Raw genomic sequence first — 22,529 nt, forward strand, 5'->3', positions numbered from 1 at the left:
TGAAATTTTTTTTTTTTTAGTTTTTTTGGAAAGAGTACAAGCAAAATATTGCAAAATACTATACAAAAATGTAATATCTTACATACAAAAAGTCAACAAGCAACACTGAAAACAGAAAACATGGAACAGAGAAAAGGGGGGCTAAAGCTGGCCAGCTGTGCTCAAATAGCAATCTGTGTGACAAACATGGAGCATGGAAGAAAAAAAAAAAAAAAAGAAGGAGGGGGATTGGGGGGGTGGAGGGGGAAGAGAAGGGAGAGTTTGGGTAAGGAAAGCACAGTAGCAGGGAAACTCCAGCCAGATACGTCTATCCAAGGAATACTCCTTGAAAATCATAAAGAAAGTAAGGCTTGGTCAAGGTCGAGATGTTGTTATGTTCCAACCAAGGAGACCAGGTTTTCAAAACTTTGAATGGGTATCGTTTAGGATGGATACAAGATTTTTTTATGAGCCATGGTTCCCATGAGCCGTTGCTTAACCTCCAAGAAATTCAAAGATGGCTGCTTCCAGGTTCTGGAATTGTTTGGCATGTCGCTAGAAGATAAATCACATTAAATTTCTGTTCGTGTTTATTAAGGTCAGGAATGGGTCTTTGAAGTAATGCTTCCCAAGGCTTGCAGAAGAAGAGGTCCTTGCCAAGGAAAGTGCGGATGAACTTAGACTCTTATCCACAATCTCTGAATCCTGGGGCACTGCCACTAAATGTGGAGCAATGTCCCCAAGGTCCTAACAACTACAAAAACTATTCTTTCAGGGGGTTCACTGAGCAGGTATCTACAGTTAACCAAAGGTTTTGCCACTCTGGAGCTTCCAGTACTTCTTCAAAATCTCATTTCCAGTGAAGGATGCACTGCAGCCGAGTCCTGCATGGGTGAAGTCAGGACCATGTAAAACTCATCAGGCCAGTGGGGTGTGGAAAGAGAAAAAAAAAAAAACAAAACACCCAAACACACCCTTTTATCTACTCAAGGGAGTCAATTTTTGGGCAGACTAAATTTTACCATATGAAGGAGTGAAAAAAATAAATAAATTTAATAATACAAATGAGAACTTTCCAGTGTTTCTCTTAAAGAGGAAGTAAACTTCCTCTGCAAATTTTTACCTATAGGTAGGCCTATAAGCCAGCTTACCTATAGGTATTGAAAATATCTCCTAAACCTGTACAGTTTAGGAAATATTAGCTCACTATGCCTTTGTCTTGCAGGTTTTTGGGGTCCGCCCCCCGGAGGTTTCCAACCTCTTTATATAAAAAAAATAAATAAAGGGGTCGGCAAGAAGAGTAAGAACTCCATGTAGTGAGAGAAAGTCGTGTATATATATTTAGTACATTTAGATGACCACCAAGTAAAGGACAAAGGATTCTCTATTGCTGGAGGGAACAAACGGTTACATAAAATACCCGAGAGAAGGAGATGAGGAAAAATCAATTTTACAAGGATACTTAACTGAACCCCATTGTTTCAACAAAAGTTGTAAAATAGAGTCAATGATAGGGGTCTATGGTTTGGAGGGAGCCAAATGAGGTTATAGATAGGGATTGGGGGGGGGGGGGACAAGCAGCATGCAGAGTCGCCAACGGCTCCATCTGGGCTGCTGTGTAGTACATAGACAGGTTTGGAACACTGAGGCCATCCATGGTATAAAATATTGGCTGCAAGTCTGCAACTGTTCCAGATGAATTTAAAAATTCTTTGTTCAATTGGGAGGATAGGAGCAGGAATTAGTATGGGGAGTACCTTGAAATAACAGGAAGAGCTTCAGAAGCTAAAGACATTCTAATACCATAGATCCTGACAAACCAGGACAGAGGATAAAGGATGCCAGGTTGATAGAAGTTCTGAGCGTTTTGAAAAAGGGAGGATAGTTGAAAATATAGAATAAATCCAGGGACAGCGATATGCAAAACACTCAGGTAGGGTTGGCATAAGGGCCAGGTAGTTCTCCTTGATTTGATGAATAGCTTCCAAAGGCTCCAGAGCCAGGATAATATAAATTAGAGAAAGGAGGCAGTCCTGCCTAGTACCACAGCAGATGGAGAAGGGCTCTGAATGAAATCATGCATATCCAACAGAAGCATTAAATGTAGAATATCAGGCCCAAACCCAGGTCGGGAATTCCCTGTCAAATCCCCATTTACAAAATGCATAGAACAGGTATTGCCACAATAAAGTATCCAAATTCTTACGGACAGAGAAGCATAGCTTTCAGCAACCTAAACTTGGCTAGAGGAAGAAGTTGGAGTGTGCAATGAATATTGTCTCCAGCCTGCTGCTTAGGTACAAAACCAACATGGTCTTTGTTATGAGAGATTTTAGCGTATCGAACATCTCGGTAAAGAGTCACTGAGGAAACAAGAGTGGGTTTCAGGAGCAGTGAGTGGCAGTATAAGAACATTAGGTTGTGATTGGAGCAATCAACAAAGGATTCTAGCCCTTGGCAGAAACAGGAGGGTAGAGCGTCAAACCCATTATGTGGGAAAGAGGATTGTGTGAATCTCTTTCTGGCTGTATATGTGACCAAACCTTCTGTCAGATTGAGTGGTGGTTTCATCAGATTCCATCTGTGTTCTCGGAAGGATGATCAATTGGTCAGATCGGTAGATGTTGTGCCCCACGGTGTATGGGCACGATTAAATGATAGGACCCCACTAGAGTGGGTGAGCCATCAGGGGTGTAGATGTGGAAGCCAATCACAAGTAATACTTCATATTCCCATCGCACACTTTCCTGGATGAGCTCACGAAATATGGGTGCTGCAGCAACAGCCAGCTGGATACTGGTTCAAGTCAAAATGAAAATATTTGCCAGCACACCATGGAACGGCGTAGATAGTGTCCAAACGTGTCATTTATTGCATGATCACAACACAGAGAGTGCTCTCTTTGTGTTGTGATCATGCAATAAATGACATGTTAGATCACAGGGGGCCCGAGTAGTATGTATAGTCTCCAAAAGATAGGGTTCAGTTCATGCCAAGAGTCAAATATGCCAGCTTGCATGAATAATTCTCAGAAGCGAGCGTGATCTGCGTTAGCAGGATTGGTATTGGGCTATGTTCTGGGAAGCTTGGGGTTGGTCACTAAATTAGGAGTAGCTACTTAAGTAGCTACTTAAAAAAAAAATATAATACCCTTAGCATAAGATGTCAGGAATTCCAGACTGTGGGACATAAAGGGGATTTGCACTAGATTGGGGGAATAGCAGAGAATAGTAACATCAGACCCTAAAGTCCTTCAACCCCCCCCCCCGATTTACCCTGAAGGCGGTTATTGATTTATTGCAAATTAAATTAGCATGCTTATGAATAGCTATAAGACCCCCCCGTGTTCTGTGAAGGCCAATGCCAAGTACGTTGTCCAATAAGAGGGATGAAAATTGCAACAAGCAGCATAAGGCCTCAAAGAAAAGATTCCAAAGGTGTGCCCACCTGAGCTGCTTCAATATGGGTAAAGGCTGTCCTTGTTCAAACCTGTCTGGGTGGAAGAAATCAACAAGAGAAATTTAGATTTGGGGGGGGGGGGTTTATTTACGAAAAGGCAAATCCACTTTGCACTACAAGTGCAAAGTGCACTTGAAATTGCACTGAAATTTACAGCGACTGCACTTCCAAGTGCACTTGTAGTGCAAAGTGGATTTGCCTTTCGTAAATAACCCCCATGGTCTATGGAGGGTAGCAGATAGGAGATCTTTTTGAATTCCAATTTGCTGGCCACCACTCATTTTCCAGGATCTTAAGCCTGGTACACACTAGCAGTTTTTTTTTTTTTTTTGGGGTCAACTTAACGGGCTGAACAAGGAAAAAAAAAAACACAACCCTTAGTTAGACTTACCGGTGACGGTATTTCTACGAGCCTTTCAGAACAGCACCTTGGAGAGAGCGCAGCTCCACCTCTCGACAGGAAACACTGAGTGACAATGCCCCTTTTAAAAGCAGCTGTTTCCACCATCCCGTTAGTTGTTACCGAGAAATCCTCCAACATGCTGGAAAATATAAGCAGACAATTACCAAGCCCTATAATTATACTTTACATATGATAACCAAGGGAGGGAAGTAAGCTGCTGTCCTGAAAGGCTCGTAGAAATACCGTCACCAGTAAGTCTAAGGTTTTCTCCCTTTGCCTTTCAGGACAGCATCTTGGAGAGGATAACCGAGAAACTTACTTCAGGGTGGGACTACTGCCTGTAAAACCTTCCTACCAAAGGACTGGTCTGAGGCTGATATTAGATCCAAGCGGTAGTGCCTTATGAAGGTCGAAAAACTGGACCATGTGGCAGCCTTGCAGATCTGCTCAGGGGATGCCCCAGCCCTTTCTGCCCATGATCCCGCTACTGCTCGTGTAGAATGAGGTAATACCCCTTCCGGAGGTTCCAGACCCAAAGATGTGTATGCCTCTTTAATGGCTTGCTTTAACCATCTTCCGAGGGTGCTCTTGGAAGCTTTAACTCCTTTGTGAGTACGTTCCATTAAAACAAAGAGTGAAGATGATTTTCTAACTTCCTTTGTTATTTCCAAATATTTAAGCAGACACCTCCTGACATCAAGAGTATGAAAAGCCTCTTCTCCTGGCCCCGAAGGTAAAAGGACAAAAAAGTAGGGTAATGATTTCCTGTGTACAGTGAAAAACTGAAGCCACCTTTGGTAGGAATGCTGGATCTGTCCTTAAGACTACCCTATCCTGTAGGCATCTCATAAAGGGCTCTTTAATTGAAAGGGATTGTAACTCACTAATTCTATGTGCAGAAGTTACTGCTACCAGTAAAATAGTCTTTAACGGCAAACATTTTAATGAAGTTTCTTCTATAGGTTCAAACGGAGCCTTAGTCAGTCCCTGAAGAACTAGATCTAGGCTTTACTTTTGCCATGGCCCTAAAAAATCTGATTATTAAAAAGGTTTCCATGACAGGGTTCTTTCCAAAAAAAAAAAAAAAAAAAAAACGATAAAGCAGCTACCTGCGTCTTGAGCATACTTGCTGCTAACCCCTTCTCCAATCCCTCTTGAAGAAACTCCAAAACCGAAATTGTACTAAGAAAATCAAAATCTTTTCTGGAACACCAAGAATTATAAATCTTCCAGACTTTAAAGTAAATGTCTCTCGTCACTTTTTTTTTTTTTTTGCAAGAAGGGTAGAAATAAGCTTCTCTGATAAACCCTTCTGTCTTAAGATTTGTTCTTCAGAAACTAAGCTGTTAGATTGAGATAAGCTGGATCTGGATGGAGAATCTGGCCCCGACTCAGAAGATCTGCCCTGATCGGTAACCTCCAAGGAGGTTTCACTGAGAGGTTCATCAAGGTTGAAAAACAGGGTCTTTTTGGCCAATAAGGGGCTATTAAGATTAGCTCTGTGGACTCCAATCTGAATTTGGCTAACACCTTTGGTATCAGTTGAAACGGGGGAAAAGTGCAAGACAGATGGAAGTCCCACTTGTGGGCTAACACATCTACTCCGAGAGCTTGATCCTGCCTCTGAAGAGAGAAAAAGGCCGGTATTTTTGCATTTTCCTGTTTTGCAAAGAGGTCCACCTGGGGGGTAACCCCAGCTTCATTAGATTGTTTTGAATAACTCCTGATTTAGAGACCACTCAGGTTCCCTTATTTCCTTCCTGCTGAGGAGATCTGCCAAGGTGTTTTCTGTCCCCTTCAGATGGACTGCGGATAGAGAGGCCACATTGTTCTCTGCCCATCTCAGGATTTGATGAGCTAGATCCATCAGAGTTCTTCTTTTTGTGCCCCCTTGCTTTAATACTGCCGCCATATTGTCCGACAATATTTGGACATGTTGTTTCACTAGAAATTCCTGGAAGGAGAGAAGACTTAGGTGAATAGCCTTCAACTCTCTCCAATTCGAAGATCTTCTCGCCTCTGGTTTGGACCAAACTCTCTGAATTGTTTTTTTCTTCCAGGTGAGCTCCCCATCCCCATGCGCTGGCATCTGTGGTCAGCCTTCGTTTTACAGGAAAGACCCAAGGAAGCCCTTTTGATATGTTTCCTTGGTTCCTCCACCACCAGAGCGATCTTTTTGCTCTTGCCCCTATGTTGAACTTCTTCTCCAGAGGTTCCTGGTATGACCAATTCATCAGAATATTTGATTGCAGAGGACGGGCATGCAACCTGGCCCACTGTACCAACGGAATTGCTGCTGTCAGTCCCAGAGCGGACATGGCTTGTCTTACAGAGATCTCTGCGCTGGACTGAAGTGCTTTAAGGGCCAACTGCATCTTCTCTATTTTCTCCTGGGGCAGAAAAATTCTCTGTTCTATTGAATCCATTTCGTACCCCAGAAACCTTACCCTTTGAGATGGTATTAGGTTTGACTTTTGAAGGTTGAGAAGCCATCCCAAACTTTTTAGATGTGCTTGAGCTGTCTGTAGATTGACTTCTACTTGACCCCTTGAGTCGGCAAACAGTAGCAGGTCGTCCAAATAGGGTACTGTTGAAATCCCCTTCAGCCTCAGCCTCCAAAGATTCCACCATCACTTTTGTGAATACTCTGGGGGAGGAGGAAAGTCCGAAGGGCAGAGCCCGAAACTGTAGGTGCCAAATCCCACCCCCCAGATTGACCCTAGAGACTTGAGAAAAGGCAGCATCTATCTTTGGTTTTTTATTCCACACCAATTCCTCGTTCTCCTCAAAAGGAAACCTCCTTTTGAGGGCTTTAGAAAAGAACTGTCTTTTCTCTGGATCCTTCCATTCCTTTTTAATAGTGTCTGTTAACACTTTATGAACAGGGAAGACCCTGTGTCTAATTTCCTCCAGCCCCTGGTACATCTTGTCATGCACTGACAGCTGGGTTTTCTCTTCCTGGATCTCCAGGGTAGTATAAATTGCTTTGAGTAATTCATCCACCTCCTCAAGTGAAAGCTTATATCTAGATGATCTTGTCTCTTCTTCCACCTCCTCCTCCTCCTCCTCAGAATCAAAGGTTGAGGGTGGAATGCTTTCCCTTTCCTCCTGTCTGGACATGGACTGAGAGAGGCTGGAGTGAGAACTCTGGCCACGTTTTTTCACAAGGGAGCGCACTGTCCCTAGGGCCTCTGCTAATTCCTTCCTCAAAGAAGATAAGTGCTCCTTGCACTCTTGTGAGGACTCCTTTTACTTAATCCGCAATACAGGATCTGCACAGTGGTTTGGACCAAGAGTCCCTTAAAGGATTTTTGCATGAGGGGCACTTTCTCCCTGTTCTCTCTAATTTGGCAGTAGCTGTCTGAAATAGAGAAACAAAAGAAACCCAGGTCCTTCTTAGAACTAAGGCCTCAGAGAAATATAATACCCTCAGCCAACACCCTAAGTGCCCAGAGTCTCACTCCTTTGCTGAACTGCTAATGGAAACTGTTACCCCATAGCAGACAGCAGCAGGTTTTCTTTGAATAACCACATAAAAGATAAAACACCCAGTGATATAAAAGGAAAGAGGTGCCACTGCACCTCTCCTACCTGGGCCTGGCCGGGAACCTAGGCGCCTGCATCCGCCATCGCTGCTGATGATTCCACCGTCTCCATTGCGAACTCCGCAGCCGCAGTCTGTGTTTCCTTACAAGGCTCCATGTGCCAAACAAAAGGAAGTCCCGGCCAGAGGACCCGCCCCTTTCTCCTGAGTTCCAGCAGCTGGAACCAATCGCTGCTACGCCCCGCCGGAAGTCTCCGCCCACCGGAACTGGCGTCACCCGCTGTCCGGGATTCGGCGCCGCCATGCAGAGGCCTGACATGGACGCTCTTTCTGAGCACACCCGCGGCCCCCCGAACACCCCGGCTGAAGGACCTCCAGCAGACCATTACTCCTGTGAGCCGGCGAAGGAAGGAACACCGGAGCACCCCCCCTCTCGTGCGGGAAGGAGCTGGGCTGGTCTGAGCACCAAAACGTGTCGGTGCTGCCAAAACCCTCTCCTTGGAGAGAGCGCAGCCCCTCTGGTTCCACAGCACTGCTTCCACCATGGTGGAGGAAATGCTCTCTCCAAGGTGCTGTCCTGAAAGGCGAAGGGAGAAAATACAAAACACACACACACGCTTGAGAGGAGCCACTGTGCAGTGAGGGAAAAAGTATTTGATCCCCTGCTGATTTTGTACATTTGCCCACTGACAAAGAAGTGATCAGTCTATGATTTTAATGGTGGGTTTATTTTAACAGTTAAGAGAATGAACAAGAAAACAGGACTTAGTACTTGGTGGCAAAACCCTTGTTGGCCATCACAGGTCAGACATTTCTTGTAGTTGGCCACCAGGTTTGCACACATCTCAGGAGGGATTTTGTCCCACTCCTCTTTGCAGATCCTCTTCAAGTCATTAAGGTTTTCGAGGCTGACATTTGGCAACTCTAACCTTTACCTCCCTCCATATATTTTCTATGGGATCAAGGTCTGGAGAATGGACTAGGCCACTCCGGGAACTTAATGTGCTACTTCTTGAGCCACTCTTGTCACCTTGGCCGTGTGTTTTGGGTCATGGTCATGCTGGAATACCCATCCACGACCCATTTTCAATGCCCTGGCTGAGGGAAGGAGGTTCTTACCTAAGATTTGACGGTACATGGCCCCGTCTATTGTTCCTTTGATGCAGTGAAGTTGTCCTGTCCCATTAGCAGAAAAATCCCCCCAAAGCATAATATTTCCACCTCCATGTTTGACGGTGGGGGTGGCGTTCTTGGGGTCATAGGCAGCATTCCTCCTCCAAACAAGGCGAGTTGGAGTTGATGCCAAAGAGTTCGATTTTGGTCTCATCTGACCACAACACTTTGACGCAGTTCTCCTCTGAAATCGGTCAGATGTTCATTTGCAAACTTCAGACGGGCCTGTACATGTGCTTTCTTGAGCAGGGGGACCTTGTGGGCACTGAAGGATTTCAGTCCTTCACGGCGTAGTGTTTTACCAATTGTTTTCTTAGTGACTATGGTCCCAGCTGCCTTGAGATAACTGACGAGATTCTCCTTGTGGAGTTCTGGGCAGATTCCCCACCGTTCTCATGATCATTGAAACTCCATGAAGTGAGATCTTGCATGGAGCCCCAGACCGTGGGAGATTGACAGTTATTTTGTGTTTCTTCCATTTGTGAATAATCGCACCAACTGTTGTCACCCTCTCACCAAGCTGCTTGGCGATGGTCTTGTAGCCCATTTCAGCCTTGTGTAGGTCTACAATCTTGTCCCTGACATCTTTGGGCAGCTCTTTGGTCTTGGCCATGGTGGAGAGATTGGAATCTGATTGATTGCTTCTGTGGACAGGTGTCTTTTATACAGGTAACGAGCTGAGATTAGAAGCACTCTCTTTAGGGGAGTGCTCCTAATCTCAGTTCGTTACCTGTATAGAAGACACCTGGGAGCCAGAAACCTTGCTGATTGATAAGGGATCAAATACTTATTTCACTCATTAAAATGCAAAATCAATTTATAACTTTTTTTTAAATGCGTTTTTCTGTATAATTCTGTCGCTCACTGTTAAAATAAACCTACCATTAAAATTATAGACTGATCATTTTTGTCAGTGGGCAAACGTACAAAATCAGCAGGGGATCAAAGACTTTCCTCACTGTACCAACAATCCGATGTTAGTACAGCGATTTCCTCCACTGAGCTACAGTGTTCTGACAAGGGGACACCCACCCCAGCCAGAGCACACCGGTCAGGCCCCTTGGACAGAAGCCGGACATTCAGCCGGCTTCTGTCGCACACACGGGCTGAATGTCTGGTACTGCTCGATGTTCGGCACGTGTGTATGGGGCTAAAACGAGTTGTAGTGCCTTCAATCAATCATTCTTTAAATTGATACAATCGCAAGGCATTGTGCCAGTGCTAGAAAGAGTTGGGAGCATTTTGTCCTAACTTTCAAAGCAAAGAAAAATTATGGAAAATTCAGGCCAGTGTTAGATCTAAAGTTCCTCAATTCATTTGTGAGAACACTCCCCTTCAGAATGGAGTTTGTGGAAACCATTATTTACCTAGTAAGAGGGTCATTGGATGGATTCTTTAGATCTGGCTGCCGCTTATTTACACATCAATTTTACCAGGTTGTCAACAATTTTTGTGTTGTGGTCCGTAACTGGCATTGCCAGTTTCACTGCCTACCCTTCGATCTTCCAATATTTAGATATTATTCTCTTGGTGAACACAAGAGAACAGCTAGTCATGCACAGAGACCTGTTGCTCCAGTCTTTGGCGTAAACTGGGTGGCAAAACAAGAAAAGAGCAATCTTAATACTTTGCAGAACATAGAATATCTTTGAGTCCTCTTAGGCCACTGTCCAGGTAAGAGTTTTCCTTCCTCTATGAAGATAAAGGGGTTTAGGCAAAGGCAGCGACAGTCACAGAACTAACACACGTCGATGCGAGATTGTATGAGCTTCCAGTGTTTAACATCAATCATACCAGCGGTACCTTGGGTCAGATGGCACAAACGCATTTGAGCTTTCATTAATGAAAATGTTCCTGGTTCAATCAACAGATATCGCTTTCCCCTGGATTTTGCCAATCTCAAAGACAGTAGCATCCAATTTTTCTGACAGGTCGTTGAAGCAAATCAAATTTGATTACTTTGACCACTGAGGTAAGCCCCTTGCATGGGTCAACAGTCTCAAGCCTGGTGGATTGTCTGAAGCCAGCCAGCTCCTGCTGAGAGCCAACCTGGAAGCCTTGAAGGACAACAGGACAGCTGTGGCATATGTAGCAAAAGGAGGGGAGGCACAAAGTGCCTGCCTTTGCTTCAAATAGTACAAAAGATCTTTGCATGGGCAAAAAGACATCTGCAGGTCATTACCGCTGATTTGTCTGACCTGGAAAGGTGACAAGCTTTTGAAAGGTCAAGACACAAATTCAAGGGCTACAACGAATGGATTCTGAATATTGGCGATTCAGAGCGTGGGCTGCCAGAAGATGACCCAATAGTTATGACTTTCAAATACCAGACTTCCCATGCTCCCCTCTCACTTCATTGAACTAAAGACACTGGCCCAAAATGCTCTAGTTCAGCAATAGGAGTTTCAGATGATATACCGGTATGCATTTATTCTGTTCCTCATACTTCCAATGGTCCTCAAAAATTCAGGAGGAGTTCTGAGTAAAAGCGATCTTACCCTATTGGCCGAGCTTCGATCTCTTTTGATATGGGAGGATTTGTTGATGCAGGTGGAGTTTCTGCAACTGAATCCAAGAAGCTTGAACTGCATTGTCCGAATGTTGCGTGACACCACCTAGAACATCTGCAAATACCCACGCAAGTCATATAGGCCTGATTGAAAGCTAAAAATGCCTCAAACACTTCATACAAGAGAGCCTGAAGAAGTTTTCAACCTTTGCAAAGAAGTTTGGGGGGGGGGGGGGTGACTGCTTTGTTCTTCTGTGAATAAAATCCTGGAGTTACCCAACCTTAATAAGACCGCTCACTTGCTACTATATTCTATGTGGCATCTTACATTGATAAACGTTCTTACTAATGGTAACCTTCTTGACTACATCATCATCTCCATTCCATGCTAACAAGAAGTCAGAACTATCAGCCTTGAAACCATCAGAGCTGCCAGAGGATGAACAGGAATGGTAAGCTGGATCTTGCTCAAAGCCCATCAGTGTACCTGGAAAGTATATCTTTCAGGCAAGAGGATTTTAGTTTTCCCCCAAAAGTGCAACAAATTCAGAGATGTGTGTGTGTTCCTATTGGCCATTGCTGAACACTGGGGGGGGGTTGATGCCATCACTCTGTTGTTGTCGTCTAGTTAGGGGTTGACCTAGAGGGATCAGGAGGGCAGACTTGACCCATAGTAGATTGACATGGGGAGCCAGAAAAAAACAAAAAACAAACACACACAAAAATAAAAGGGCAACCTCCATAATAAAAATGTTTCTTCTTCTAGAATATAATCTAAAACTCTATTTATCTGACAAGAGCACACATTTTATAAAGTCGCTACTTACCTTATAAAGATGCAGTATTGCTTTAATGCAAATATTTACAAACTTGGTTTGGCTTTGTAAACTGCCACCGTAAAAGGCAACAAGCTCCTCATTAAAATTCACACTGAAAACATCGAAGTGGTATCTATAATCAATGTTTTCTGCCTTACGAAGAGCAATTGAGCCGATAGAGCGAGCTGAAAAAAAAAAAAAAAAAAAAAAAAGGAAGATGATACACATTTTAGCTGGAACCATTTTCAATACATGAAGCAATTTCTTGAAAATTTTAGGTCCACTAATCTTTGGTCCTGTTCTTATATACGTCATTCTCTACTTCAGCATGAACGCAACAGCTACTGTATGTATTTAACAGCTACTCGCAGTCCCGCGTGAGCCGCCGAAAGCCACCAAGAGCAGGCGAAAGCCGCCAACGGCGGCGCCATTTTTAAACGGGAGTAACAAGTAAATGACACAGGGGCAAGGCTGCAGATGGACACTGACAAGGCTGCAATGATGGACAAGGCTGCAGCTGGACACTGACAAGGCTGCAATGATGGACAAGGCTAGAGCTGGACACTGACAAGGCTACAATGATGGACAAGGCTAGAGCTGGACACTGACAAGGCTACAATGATGGGCAAGGCTAGAGCTGGACACTGACAAGGCTACAATGATGGGCAAGGCTAGAGCTGGACACTGACAAGGCTACAATGATGGGCAAGGCTAGAGCTGGACACTGACAAGGCTACAATGATGGGCAAGGCTAGAGCTGGACACTGACAAGGCTACAATGATGGGCAAGGCTAGAGCTGGACACTGACAAGGCTACAATGATGGGCAAGGCTAGAGCTGGACACTGACAAGGCTACAATGATGGGCAAGGCTAGAGCTGGACACTGACAAGGCTACAATGATGGGCAAGGCTAGAGCTGGACACTGACAAGGCTACAATGATGGGCAAGGCTAGAGCTGGACACTGACAAGGCTACAATGATGGACAAGGCTAGAGCTGGACACTGACAAGGCTACAATGATGGACAAGGCTAGAGCTGGACACTGACAAGGCTACAATGATGGACAAGGCTAGAGCTGGACACTGACAAGGCTACAATGATGGACAAGGCTAGAGCTGGACACTGCGTGACAATTAAATATGTGTGAATGCGCTACTTATACCTACACCACTCACAGTATCATAATCCTTTTTCAAATACTATGTCATAAAAAATTAAGTATCATGCAACAATATCCCCTAACTGTTCCAATAGCAATCCTATGTGTACAAATTTAAAGAAAAAATACAGAAAAACCAAAGAAATCAAAAAAATATATATAAACCAAACCATAAATCAAATTGTCTGGCATGTGCACATTACATCACAAAGTCCCAAAATTCAAAAATCTTCTATCAATTGCTGTGATAGTATTCTTAACGTGCTCCTGTGTATCTTCTATTTACACATGTGACTTAGTGACACACCACCACCACGTAGATTGGCCACTCACCAGATGCTTCTTAAATGGTGCGCCTTTGGTTCATTCATGGGATAACCACTCCACCTTAGTATCACTCCTCCCCGGCTATGCTTTAATTTTCCTCATGTAAAGTATATGGACAAATGATCATTGCGCAGTGCGTTTAAAACTTTTATTAAATAAAATCCAAAGAAAGTGTACACTCACATTTAAAAGTGCCCTCGAGCCGGCACTAAGCTATTCCAGCAGTTAAGGACGGGTGTTGAACGATCGCGTGGTCCGCCTGTGTGTAATTATATGACCTCCGCACTCGGCTTGCGTTCCACCCCTCGTTAGTGTTTCCCCCCCGCTACGGACGTTTCCACTCACCTGGTCCAAAAAAATCTCCCAGTAGCCTCTACGCGTTTCGCATCACTGTATGCGTCATCAGGGCTTCCCGAGTGGTTATCCCATGAATGAACCAAAGGCGCACCATTTAAGAAGCATCTGGTGAGTGGCCAATCTACATGGTGGTGGTGTGTCACATGTGTAAATAGAAGATACACAGGAGCACGTTAAGAATACTATCACAGCAATTGATAGAAGATTTTTGAATTTTGGGACTTTGTGATGTAATGTGCACATGCCAGACAATTTGATTTATGGTTTGGTTTATATATTTTTTTTGATTTCTTTGGTTTTTCTGTATTTTTTCTTTAAATTTGTACACATAGGAATGCTATTGGAACAGTTAGGGGATATTGCTGCATGATACTTAATTTTTTATGACATAGTATTTGAAAAAGGTTTATGATACTGTGAGTGGTGTAGGTATAAGTAGCGCATTCACACATTAATTGTCATGCTTAGTCCATACGAATGAATGGTTTTCTTGAATGCAGCAACTTTGTTATGGTGTATAGAGGTAATTGAGTGAATAGAGGTTTTGCGCTGGCGACTCACACACATTAATTTAGAGCTGGACACTGACAAGGCTACAATGATGGACAAGGCTACAGCTGGACACTGATAAGGCTACAATGATGGACAAGGCTACAGCTGGACACCGATAAGGCTACACTGACACGGCTGCAGATGGACACTGGTAAGGCTGCATTTGATGGGCATTTAAATGTAAGGCTTTTTCCATAAAATTCCCCAAACTTGGGGTGCGTGTTATACGCCAATAAATACTGTATTTTAGGTCCACTAATCTTTGGTCCTGTTCTTATATACGTCATTCTCTACTTCAGCATGAACGCAACAGCTATTAAAGGGCACACACAGAACATTATCAACACCTTAAAAAAATAAATAGATAAATAAAACAATTATATTGTCATGCGGGGGGGGATTATGCAAATGACTACAAACTATGCTTTGTAGCAAAGCAAGTAAATCACACAAATGTAGGCAGCAAAGGATCATGTATGCAATCATTGCTGTACCACATCACAATGGCCCAAACCATTGTCTTGGGTTTAGAAGTAGCCTAGAGGTTCCTTCGATTGTTGCCTGAGGAAACCTCATTATCAATCTGAACATCTCCAGCATTTTACAATTACCATAAAAGACCAAACCATATGCCGCTTAATTTATAAATATTAAAAAGATGACTGTAAAAGGTATAAAATGTACACACACACAGTGTATGTATAATTTATTAGAATAAAAACCACACACACACACACACACACACACTATACTTGCCTGCTCTGTGCAATGGTATTACACAGAGTGGCCCGATACTCACTCTCTCCCCTCCCCCCCCCCCCCCTCTGTTCTGGAGTCCCCCAGGCACTCTTCCTCTTCTCTGTGTGCTCCCACACAGAGAAGAGGGCACACATGCAAACTCACTCTGTTTTGAAACACAGCCCAGCTCAGACCCGACCTCTGCTCCCTCCTCACAGGAGGTCTCGAAGACTATTAGAGGGGAGAGAAAGAGAACAAGTGCTGTTGCAGACAGCACTTGACACGCATAGTAGCCCATTATGTGTCACTTACCTGACACAGGAGCCTGCGATGTCACCGCTGTCCTTTCTCCTACGAAGCGTCCATCTTCTTTCTGGGTATCGCGGCTCCGGCGCTGTGATTGGTCCGAGCCACGATGACATCACTCCCGCATATGCGTGATGGTGCCGTCACTAACAGCATGATCGCCGTTAGAGATGGCACACTCAGTCAGTGCGCCTGTGCGCTGTTGTCTACGGTGCATGCGCCGTAGACATCGGTGGCTGTCTTTTGGAAATATCTCCTAAACCATGTAGATTTAGGAGATGTTTCTTGCACCTACACGTAAGCCTTAATCTAGGCTTACTTGTAGGTAAAAGTGTTCTGTAAGGGTTTACAACCACTTTAAAGGCTTAGTATAATTAACAGACTTGAGGCTTTTACACTACAGATGGCCGCAGATCGCAGCAGGGGTCCGGTGCATCCCTGTTCTCCGTTTCAGGGACGAATCAAAACAAAAAACAAACAAAAAATAAATAAATGTCAGTCAGTCCTCACCACAGGTTTCTGTGCTGATTACCAAGATCACAGGGGTCTAAAGCTGGCCATTCACTGTGCAGTTCATCAGGAACAGGACGTTGGTGGTCAGACTACAAAAGCCCAGCACATAGGCTGGCCATACACCGCTTTCCTCCATATCTCTGGTGCCTACTGAACTGCACAGTCATATTTATAGTTTAAAAACGGAGGTTGACGAGAGACGGTCTACCTGAATGCATATTTGTGTGACTTTAGCAAAAGCTAAAAAGGGGAGAGGGGGGTCAAAAACTCCAGTTTTGCGGCGCTTTCAAATTGCTTTTCAGGCACTTTGAAAGCTCTACCCATTCATTACAATGGGCAGGGCGTTTTGGGAGCGCTAAATACAGCGCTCCAAACCTGCCCCAAAGATACTGCTTGCAGGACTTTTCAGAACGTCCCGCAGGCGCACTGCCCGAGCGAGAAAAGTCACACTGGAATGAATAGGAAGCGGGTTTCAGGCGCCTTAATACATTTCCAGGGATAACAATGTATTTTGGACAGCATATAACAAACTCTCTCAACCTGTAAGCAGCACCTTCTAACAATTGTTCTGCATTTCAGATAGTATTATAGTGCACAAGATACTGCTCAGAGCACGTCAAGCCATTTCGTGGTTGAAAAACAGCACACACACAAAACTTACGGGTATCTGGACACTTTTAAAGTGGAATTCCAGTCAAATTCTAACGAAGGCAAATCTATTCCAACCCACATTCTAAGACTATTCTATCTACCCTGTAAAACAAAAAATCTGACCCATTCTGAAGCAGCTCCGGACCGGTCATATGATCAGGTCTCAGCGCTGGCTTTAGTGTAGAGAAGAGGCAGCGACCATGGCTGCAGAGCCTGGGCAATGAAGTTATCTATAGGCTTACTATATGGGGCAGCCGTGGTCTGATGTCCTTCCTCGCCAGTCATGTGACTGGACTGGAGCGGCTTCAGATAAGTATACAGATCTTTTCTTTTACAAGGTAGATATAAAATTCTTAGAATGTGGGTTGGATTAGATTTAGCCTTAGTTAGAATTTGATTCCAATTACACTTTAAGGTTTCAGCACACTGGGTTTAAATAGAAGATACAAATACACTGTAAATATATGTCTGTTGAAAAATAAAAAATAAAGTTTTCTCCCAGCCATTTCCATAGCATGGACAGAAAAAAAAAAAAAAAAAAAAATATAATATATATATATATATATATATATATATATATATATATATATATATATATATATATATATATATATATATATATATATATATATATATACACACACACACATACATACATATATATATACACATATATATATATATCACACATACATATACCCCACTTACCTTGCTTATAACTGCCAGCATTCCCAGGAAGAAACAAGACTGGACTTCCATTTAAGGATAGTTGTTTGTTCATTTCGGCAGAACTACCTTCACCATACAAATAGAGTTCATATGCTGGAAAGAATCTTGCAGCTTTTTTGGGCAGCTTTATTTTCTAATAAAAGAAGAAGAAGAACCCAAAACTAGTTGCATGTCCCCCATATCACTAAATAAAAAAAATATTAATGGATGTGCTAAAGTAAAACAATTTTCATTAAAGCTGAAGTTTAAGTAGTGTGTCCCATGCTGAGTAGGCAGCCGGATACTGGAGAAATCTTCACTGGAGAGATGCCTGTAATTTTTACACTAAACTTCCAGGTGCTGTAACGGTTAACAAGCTCAGATCTATGGGCAGAACAGTAGTAAAGGTGGTCAGACAGAGAAATGCCACCTCCTCCTCCCCTCTTCTCCATTGAGAAAAGCTCTTTAGTTGCTTACACTGTGTGCAACACGATCTGTGAATGGAAGAGGGTCTGATCAGTCACAGATCCTAATACAAGCAGTGTAATCAGTGAAAGAACTTCTCAATGGAGGAGAAGGAGGAAGGAAGGAGGGTGCATGTCACCATCAGGCCATCTGTATTCCTGTCTGCCCAAAGCAGTTTGCTATTGCAGCACCAAAAGTTCAGAGCCAGGAAAGGACAGACAATCATGCACAGAAAATTACTACAGGATCCAGCTACCTACACAATGTGGGATAGCCTTCATTACAGGTAAGTAATGAGACTAAAGCTGTAGGTAGCTAGCTAGTGTATATGCATATATACAGTATCTCACAAAAGTGAGTACATGACCATTCACATTTTTGTAAATATTTTATTATATCTTTTCATGTGACAACACTGCAGAAATGACACTTTGCTACAATGTAAAGTAGTGAGTGTACAGCTTGTCTTGACTTTGCTGTCCCCTCAAAATAACACAACACACAGCCATTAATGCGAGTACACCTCTAAGTGAAAATGTCCAAATACAAATAAAGTGCAATGTGCCACAGGTGAATATACACAAGTAGTAGAAAAACATGGTGCTGGCTGGATAACCAGCATAAACGTGCAAAGCAGTAAAATGTCCAAATTGAACCATAAATAGATATCCAAAGATGGACTACTGTGTTCAGATTCTTCCAAAGAGAAAGCGGAAATTCCTTCACCAGCTTGATAAAAAAAATTAAAGTTACGTACCGGTAACGTCTTTTCCTGTAGTCTTTCAGGACAGCTACTATTGAGAGATAGTCTCCTCCTCTTCCTCTAGGAAACACTGCGCCAGCCCATAAAACTCACTTCCCCTGCCAGACCTCAGTTTTTACAAGATCACCTCCGGGCAGCTGGGGAGACACAAGAACACATTAATAACATACCATCCCATATCATTATCATACTGCATTCTGGTCTTTAATAAGACCCCCCCAAAGTTTAGGGTGGGTACCTAGGGCTGTCCTGAAAGACTACAGGAAAAGACGTTACCGGTACGTAACTTTAATTTTCCCTTTACGTCATTCAGGACAGCCTCTATTGAGAGGATAATCGAGCACTTACCAATTAGGGTGGGACTACGGCTTGCAGAACTTTTCGCCCAAAAGCCTGCTCCCCTGCCGCCACCAGGTCCACTCTGTAATGTTTAACGAAAGTGGAATAGCTGGACTATGTCGCTGCCTTGCACATTTGCTCTGGCGTTGCTCCAGCCTTCCCTGCCTGGGAAGTTGCCACTGCTCTGGTAGAGTGTGCCTTTATACCCTTAGGGATCTCTTTCCCTGCTAAAGAATATGCCTGCCCAATAGTTAATCTAAGCCATCTGGCAATCGTGCGTCGAGACGCTCTGAGTCCTTTTCTGGACCCGGAAAACAAAATAAATAGAGAATCAGACTTTTATTGTTTTAGTCATCTCTAGGTATTGTAGGATACACCTCCTTACATCTAAAAAATGAAATTTCAGTTCCCCTTCTCCTGAAGGGTTGGGACAAAATGAAGGTAGGACTATTTCCTGGCTTCTGTGAAAGCCTGACGCCACTTTAGGCAAAAATGCTGGATCAGTCTTAAGGACTATCCTATCTGGCAAAATAACGCAAAAAGGAGTTCTAATTGATAACGCCTCAATTTCACTGACTCTCCTGGCAGTTGTCACTGCTACTAAAAAGGCTGTTTTTAAAGGTTAATTCTTTTAACAAACATTTGTCCAAGGGCTCAAAGGGAATTCCCGTTAGGCTCTGTAACACTAAAGATAGATCCCACCCGGGAAAGGGAGGACCTCAGATAGGTCTCTGTCCGGACAGTGCCCTAAAAAATCTGACCACCCATGGATTGGTGGCCAAAGATTTCTCCAAATAAGCACTGAGTGCTGACACCTGGCTTTTGAGGGTACCTACGGATAACCCTTTGTCTGCTCCACACTGCAGAAACTCCAAAATGGCTATGGGGCTCTGCACCTGAAAGGAGTTTTCTACGCACCATTTGTTGAAAAGGATCCAGACCTTTTTATAAATATGACACGTCTCCTTTTTTCTACTGTTGAGGAGGGTGGAAATTAATCTCTGAGAAAATCCCTTAGATTTGAATATACTCTCCTCAGTAGCCAGGCCGCTAATTTCCACTGGTATACCTGTGGACAGAGGATTGGACTTTGTGAGAGAAGATCCTCCTGAAGTGGAAGGAATAGGGGCGGTTCCGCTGCTAGTTGACTGAGAACTGAAAACCATACCCTCCTGGCCAATGTGGAGCTACTAGAATAAGGGAGGTGTTCTCTAGTTGGAACTTCCTCAGAACCGCCGGTAATAACACCGGAGGAGGGAAGGCATAGCATGTCTTGAAATGCCAATTCTGTGTTAAATGCGTCCACCCCAGTGCTCCTTCTCCTACGTTTAGGGAGAAAAAAAAAAAAAAAAAGAAAAAAAAAAAACGGGGTTTTCGCATCGTCTCTTGAAGCAAAAAGATCCACTTCCGTGGGTCCCCATTTTTCGGATATGAGATTAAAAACCTCCTGGTTAAGGGCCCAATCTCCCTCTCTCAGCCTCCTCTGGCTGAGAAAGTCCGCTATAACGTTCTTTTCTCCTCTCAGAAAAAACGCTGAGAGTGAGAGAGTGTTGGTCTCGGCCCAATTTAGAATGTCTGTTGCTAGGGCCAGCAGACTTCCACTTCTGGTGCCTCCCTGTTTGTTTATATAGGCCACGGTAGAAGAGTTGTCTGACCGTACCTGTATATGGTGGCCCTGAAGCTCTTTTTTGAAAAACCTGAGGGCCAGGCTGACCACCCTCAGCTCCTTCCAATTGGACGATCTTTTTAGTTAGTCTCCCTTCCATATGCCCTGCGCTAGAAGGGATCCCAGATGTGCCCCCCAGCCTTTGCCGCTTGCGTCCGTGGTTACTATCTGTGAAACTGGGATAAGCCACAGACGTCCCTGCAACAAGTTCACTTCCTTCCTCCACCACCAAAGAGATCTCTTTATCTGATGGGTACTGCTGGGAGAGTTGAGGTTAGAAAACCTAGCGCTGACATTATGGACCTCTTGGAAACCCGATGGTTGCACTGGAGAGATAAAACTGCTCTGTCCAGTTTTAGAATTTTTTCTCTTGGAAGAAAAACTTTCAAGAGTGTCGAGTCCAGTAGGTATCCTAGGTATATAATGCGCTGTGAAGGAATGAGACTGGACTTGTCTAAGTTCAGGAGCCATCCCAATCCTGTTAGTACCCTTTTTGTCAGGTCGAGATCCCTGAGTAATTTTTCTGGGGATACTGCAAATAGGAGCAGGTCGTCGAGATAGACAGTCGCAGGAAGGCCATAGCCTCTGCCAGGATTTTGGTAAATATTTGGGGCGAGGAGGATAGCCCAAAAGGCAGGGCCTGAAATTGTAGGTGCAGCATCGCACCGTCCAGGTCTATTGCTAAACGGAGAAACTTCTGAGAGGTTTCTGCGATAGGGACATGTAAATACGTATCTCTGAGGTCCAGAGACACCATGAAACAATTCTGCGATAGCAGAGCCCTGACCATAAAAATTGACTCCATGCGGAATCTTTTGTAGCAAATTGACCTGTTTAAGGGCTTTAAATTCAGAATCAATCTGAATTTCCCTGAGGGTTTCTTTACCATAAATACATGGGAATAAACCCCCTTCCTCCTCTTTTGGTACTCTGCGAACAACGTTCTGCAGTTCTAACTCCTTCAGGGCGTCTAACAAGGCCTTGGCTTTTGTCATGCAGCTGGAAAGCTGCGTGACAAGGAACCTTTGTGGGGGGGGGCCTTGTGAATTCCAGGAGATACCCTCTTCTTATGATCCCTAGGATGAACCGATTGGGGGAGATGATCTCCCACTGTGGGAGGAAGGCCCCCAGTCTTCCTCCCACCGTATTTAAAGAGTCATTGATCTTTCTGGGCTTTTTCAGGAGGGCGAAAAATCGCCCCTCCTCTGCCCTTGCCTCTTTGGCCCCAGGTTTACTTTTGTCCCCCTTGTTTAGGGGCTTCCCTGCACTTTTTCGGACAAAACCCCCTTTTTTCTGAGCTGGGGTTTTTCGTTTGAGTGGGAAGGACTTCTTTTTGTCTGCTGTACAGTCTAAGACTGTATCTAACCCAGGACCAAAGAGTAGATCACCTGTCAAGGGTATCCCACATAACTTGACTTTAGAGGCGGTGTCGCCCAGCCAAGTCTTCGGCCAGAGGGCCCTCCTGGCCGAGTTAGCCAGGGCCGCTGATCTGGCTGACATACGCACCGATTCTGCCGAGGCGTCTGCTATGTATGCAATTCCTCGCAGAATCGTGGGGAAAGAAGCTAGGATAGTCTCCTTAGCCGTGCCAGCCTCAATATGCTCTTGAATCTGGAACAGCCAGTGTTCTAAATTGCGAGCTACCACAGTAACAGTCATTTCTGGTTTTAAGTTACCGACTGTTGAGTCCCACGTCTTTTTCAGCAGAGTCTATCCTTTTGTTCATGACATCCGATAAGGCCCCCATATCCTCTAATGCCAGGTCTGTGTGCCTAGAGACCTGAGAGAAGGCCGCATCCAACTCGGGGTTTTTATTCCAAATGGACGCTGGATCCTCTGAAAACGGAAATCTTCTCTTAAGGGAAGTAGAGAAAAAGGGCTTTCTTTCAGGATCCTGCCACTCTTTTTTTAATCGTCTCCACCAGAACCTCGTGTTCTGGGAAAACTTTTTTCTTTTGATCTCCTAAGCCCTTGTACATAAGGTCATGGAGTGAGAGGGTTTTTTTATCCTCGTGTATGCCGAGGGTTGTATATATTGCCCCTAGGAGATCTTCCACCTCCTCCAGGGACAACTTATACTTGGAGATTTTCCTGGACT

The 22,529-nt window shown here is 44.1% G+C and overlaps 1 protein-coding gene across 4 annotated transcripts in view; it reads right to left on the reverse strand.

Annotated features, from left to right (window-relative positions):
• PGAP1 (post-GPI attachment to proteins inositol deacylase 1) overlaps window positions 1-22,529 on the reverse strand; it is a 479,543-nt gene that overhangs the window by 442,300 nt on the left and 14,714 nt on the right. For all 4 annotated transcript variants that reach the window (XM_073633146.1, XM_073633147.1, XM_073633144.1 and 1 more), the window contains exons 2-3: window positions 17,199-17,352; window positions 11,895-12,070 (exon numbers count right to left, since the gene is read on the reverse strand). In XM_073633146.1, the coding sequence (XP_073489247.1) occupies window positions 11,895-12,070; window positions 17,199-17,352 (330 nt within the window). The remainder of the gene's footprint in view (window positions 1-11,894; window positions 12,071-17,198; window positions 17,353-22,529) is intronic.

The sequence above is a fragment of the Aquarana catesbeiana genome, linkage group LG06 (assembly GCF_042186555.1).
Source record: "Aquarana catesbeiana isolate 2022-GZ linkage group LG06, ASM4218655v1, whole genome shotgun sequence".
Lineage (NCBI taxonomy): Eukaryota > Metazoa > Chordata > Amphibia > Anura > Ranidae > Aquarana > Aquarana catesbeiana.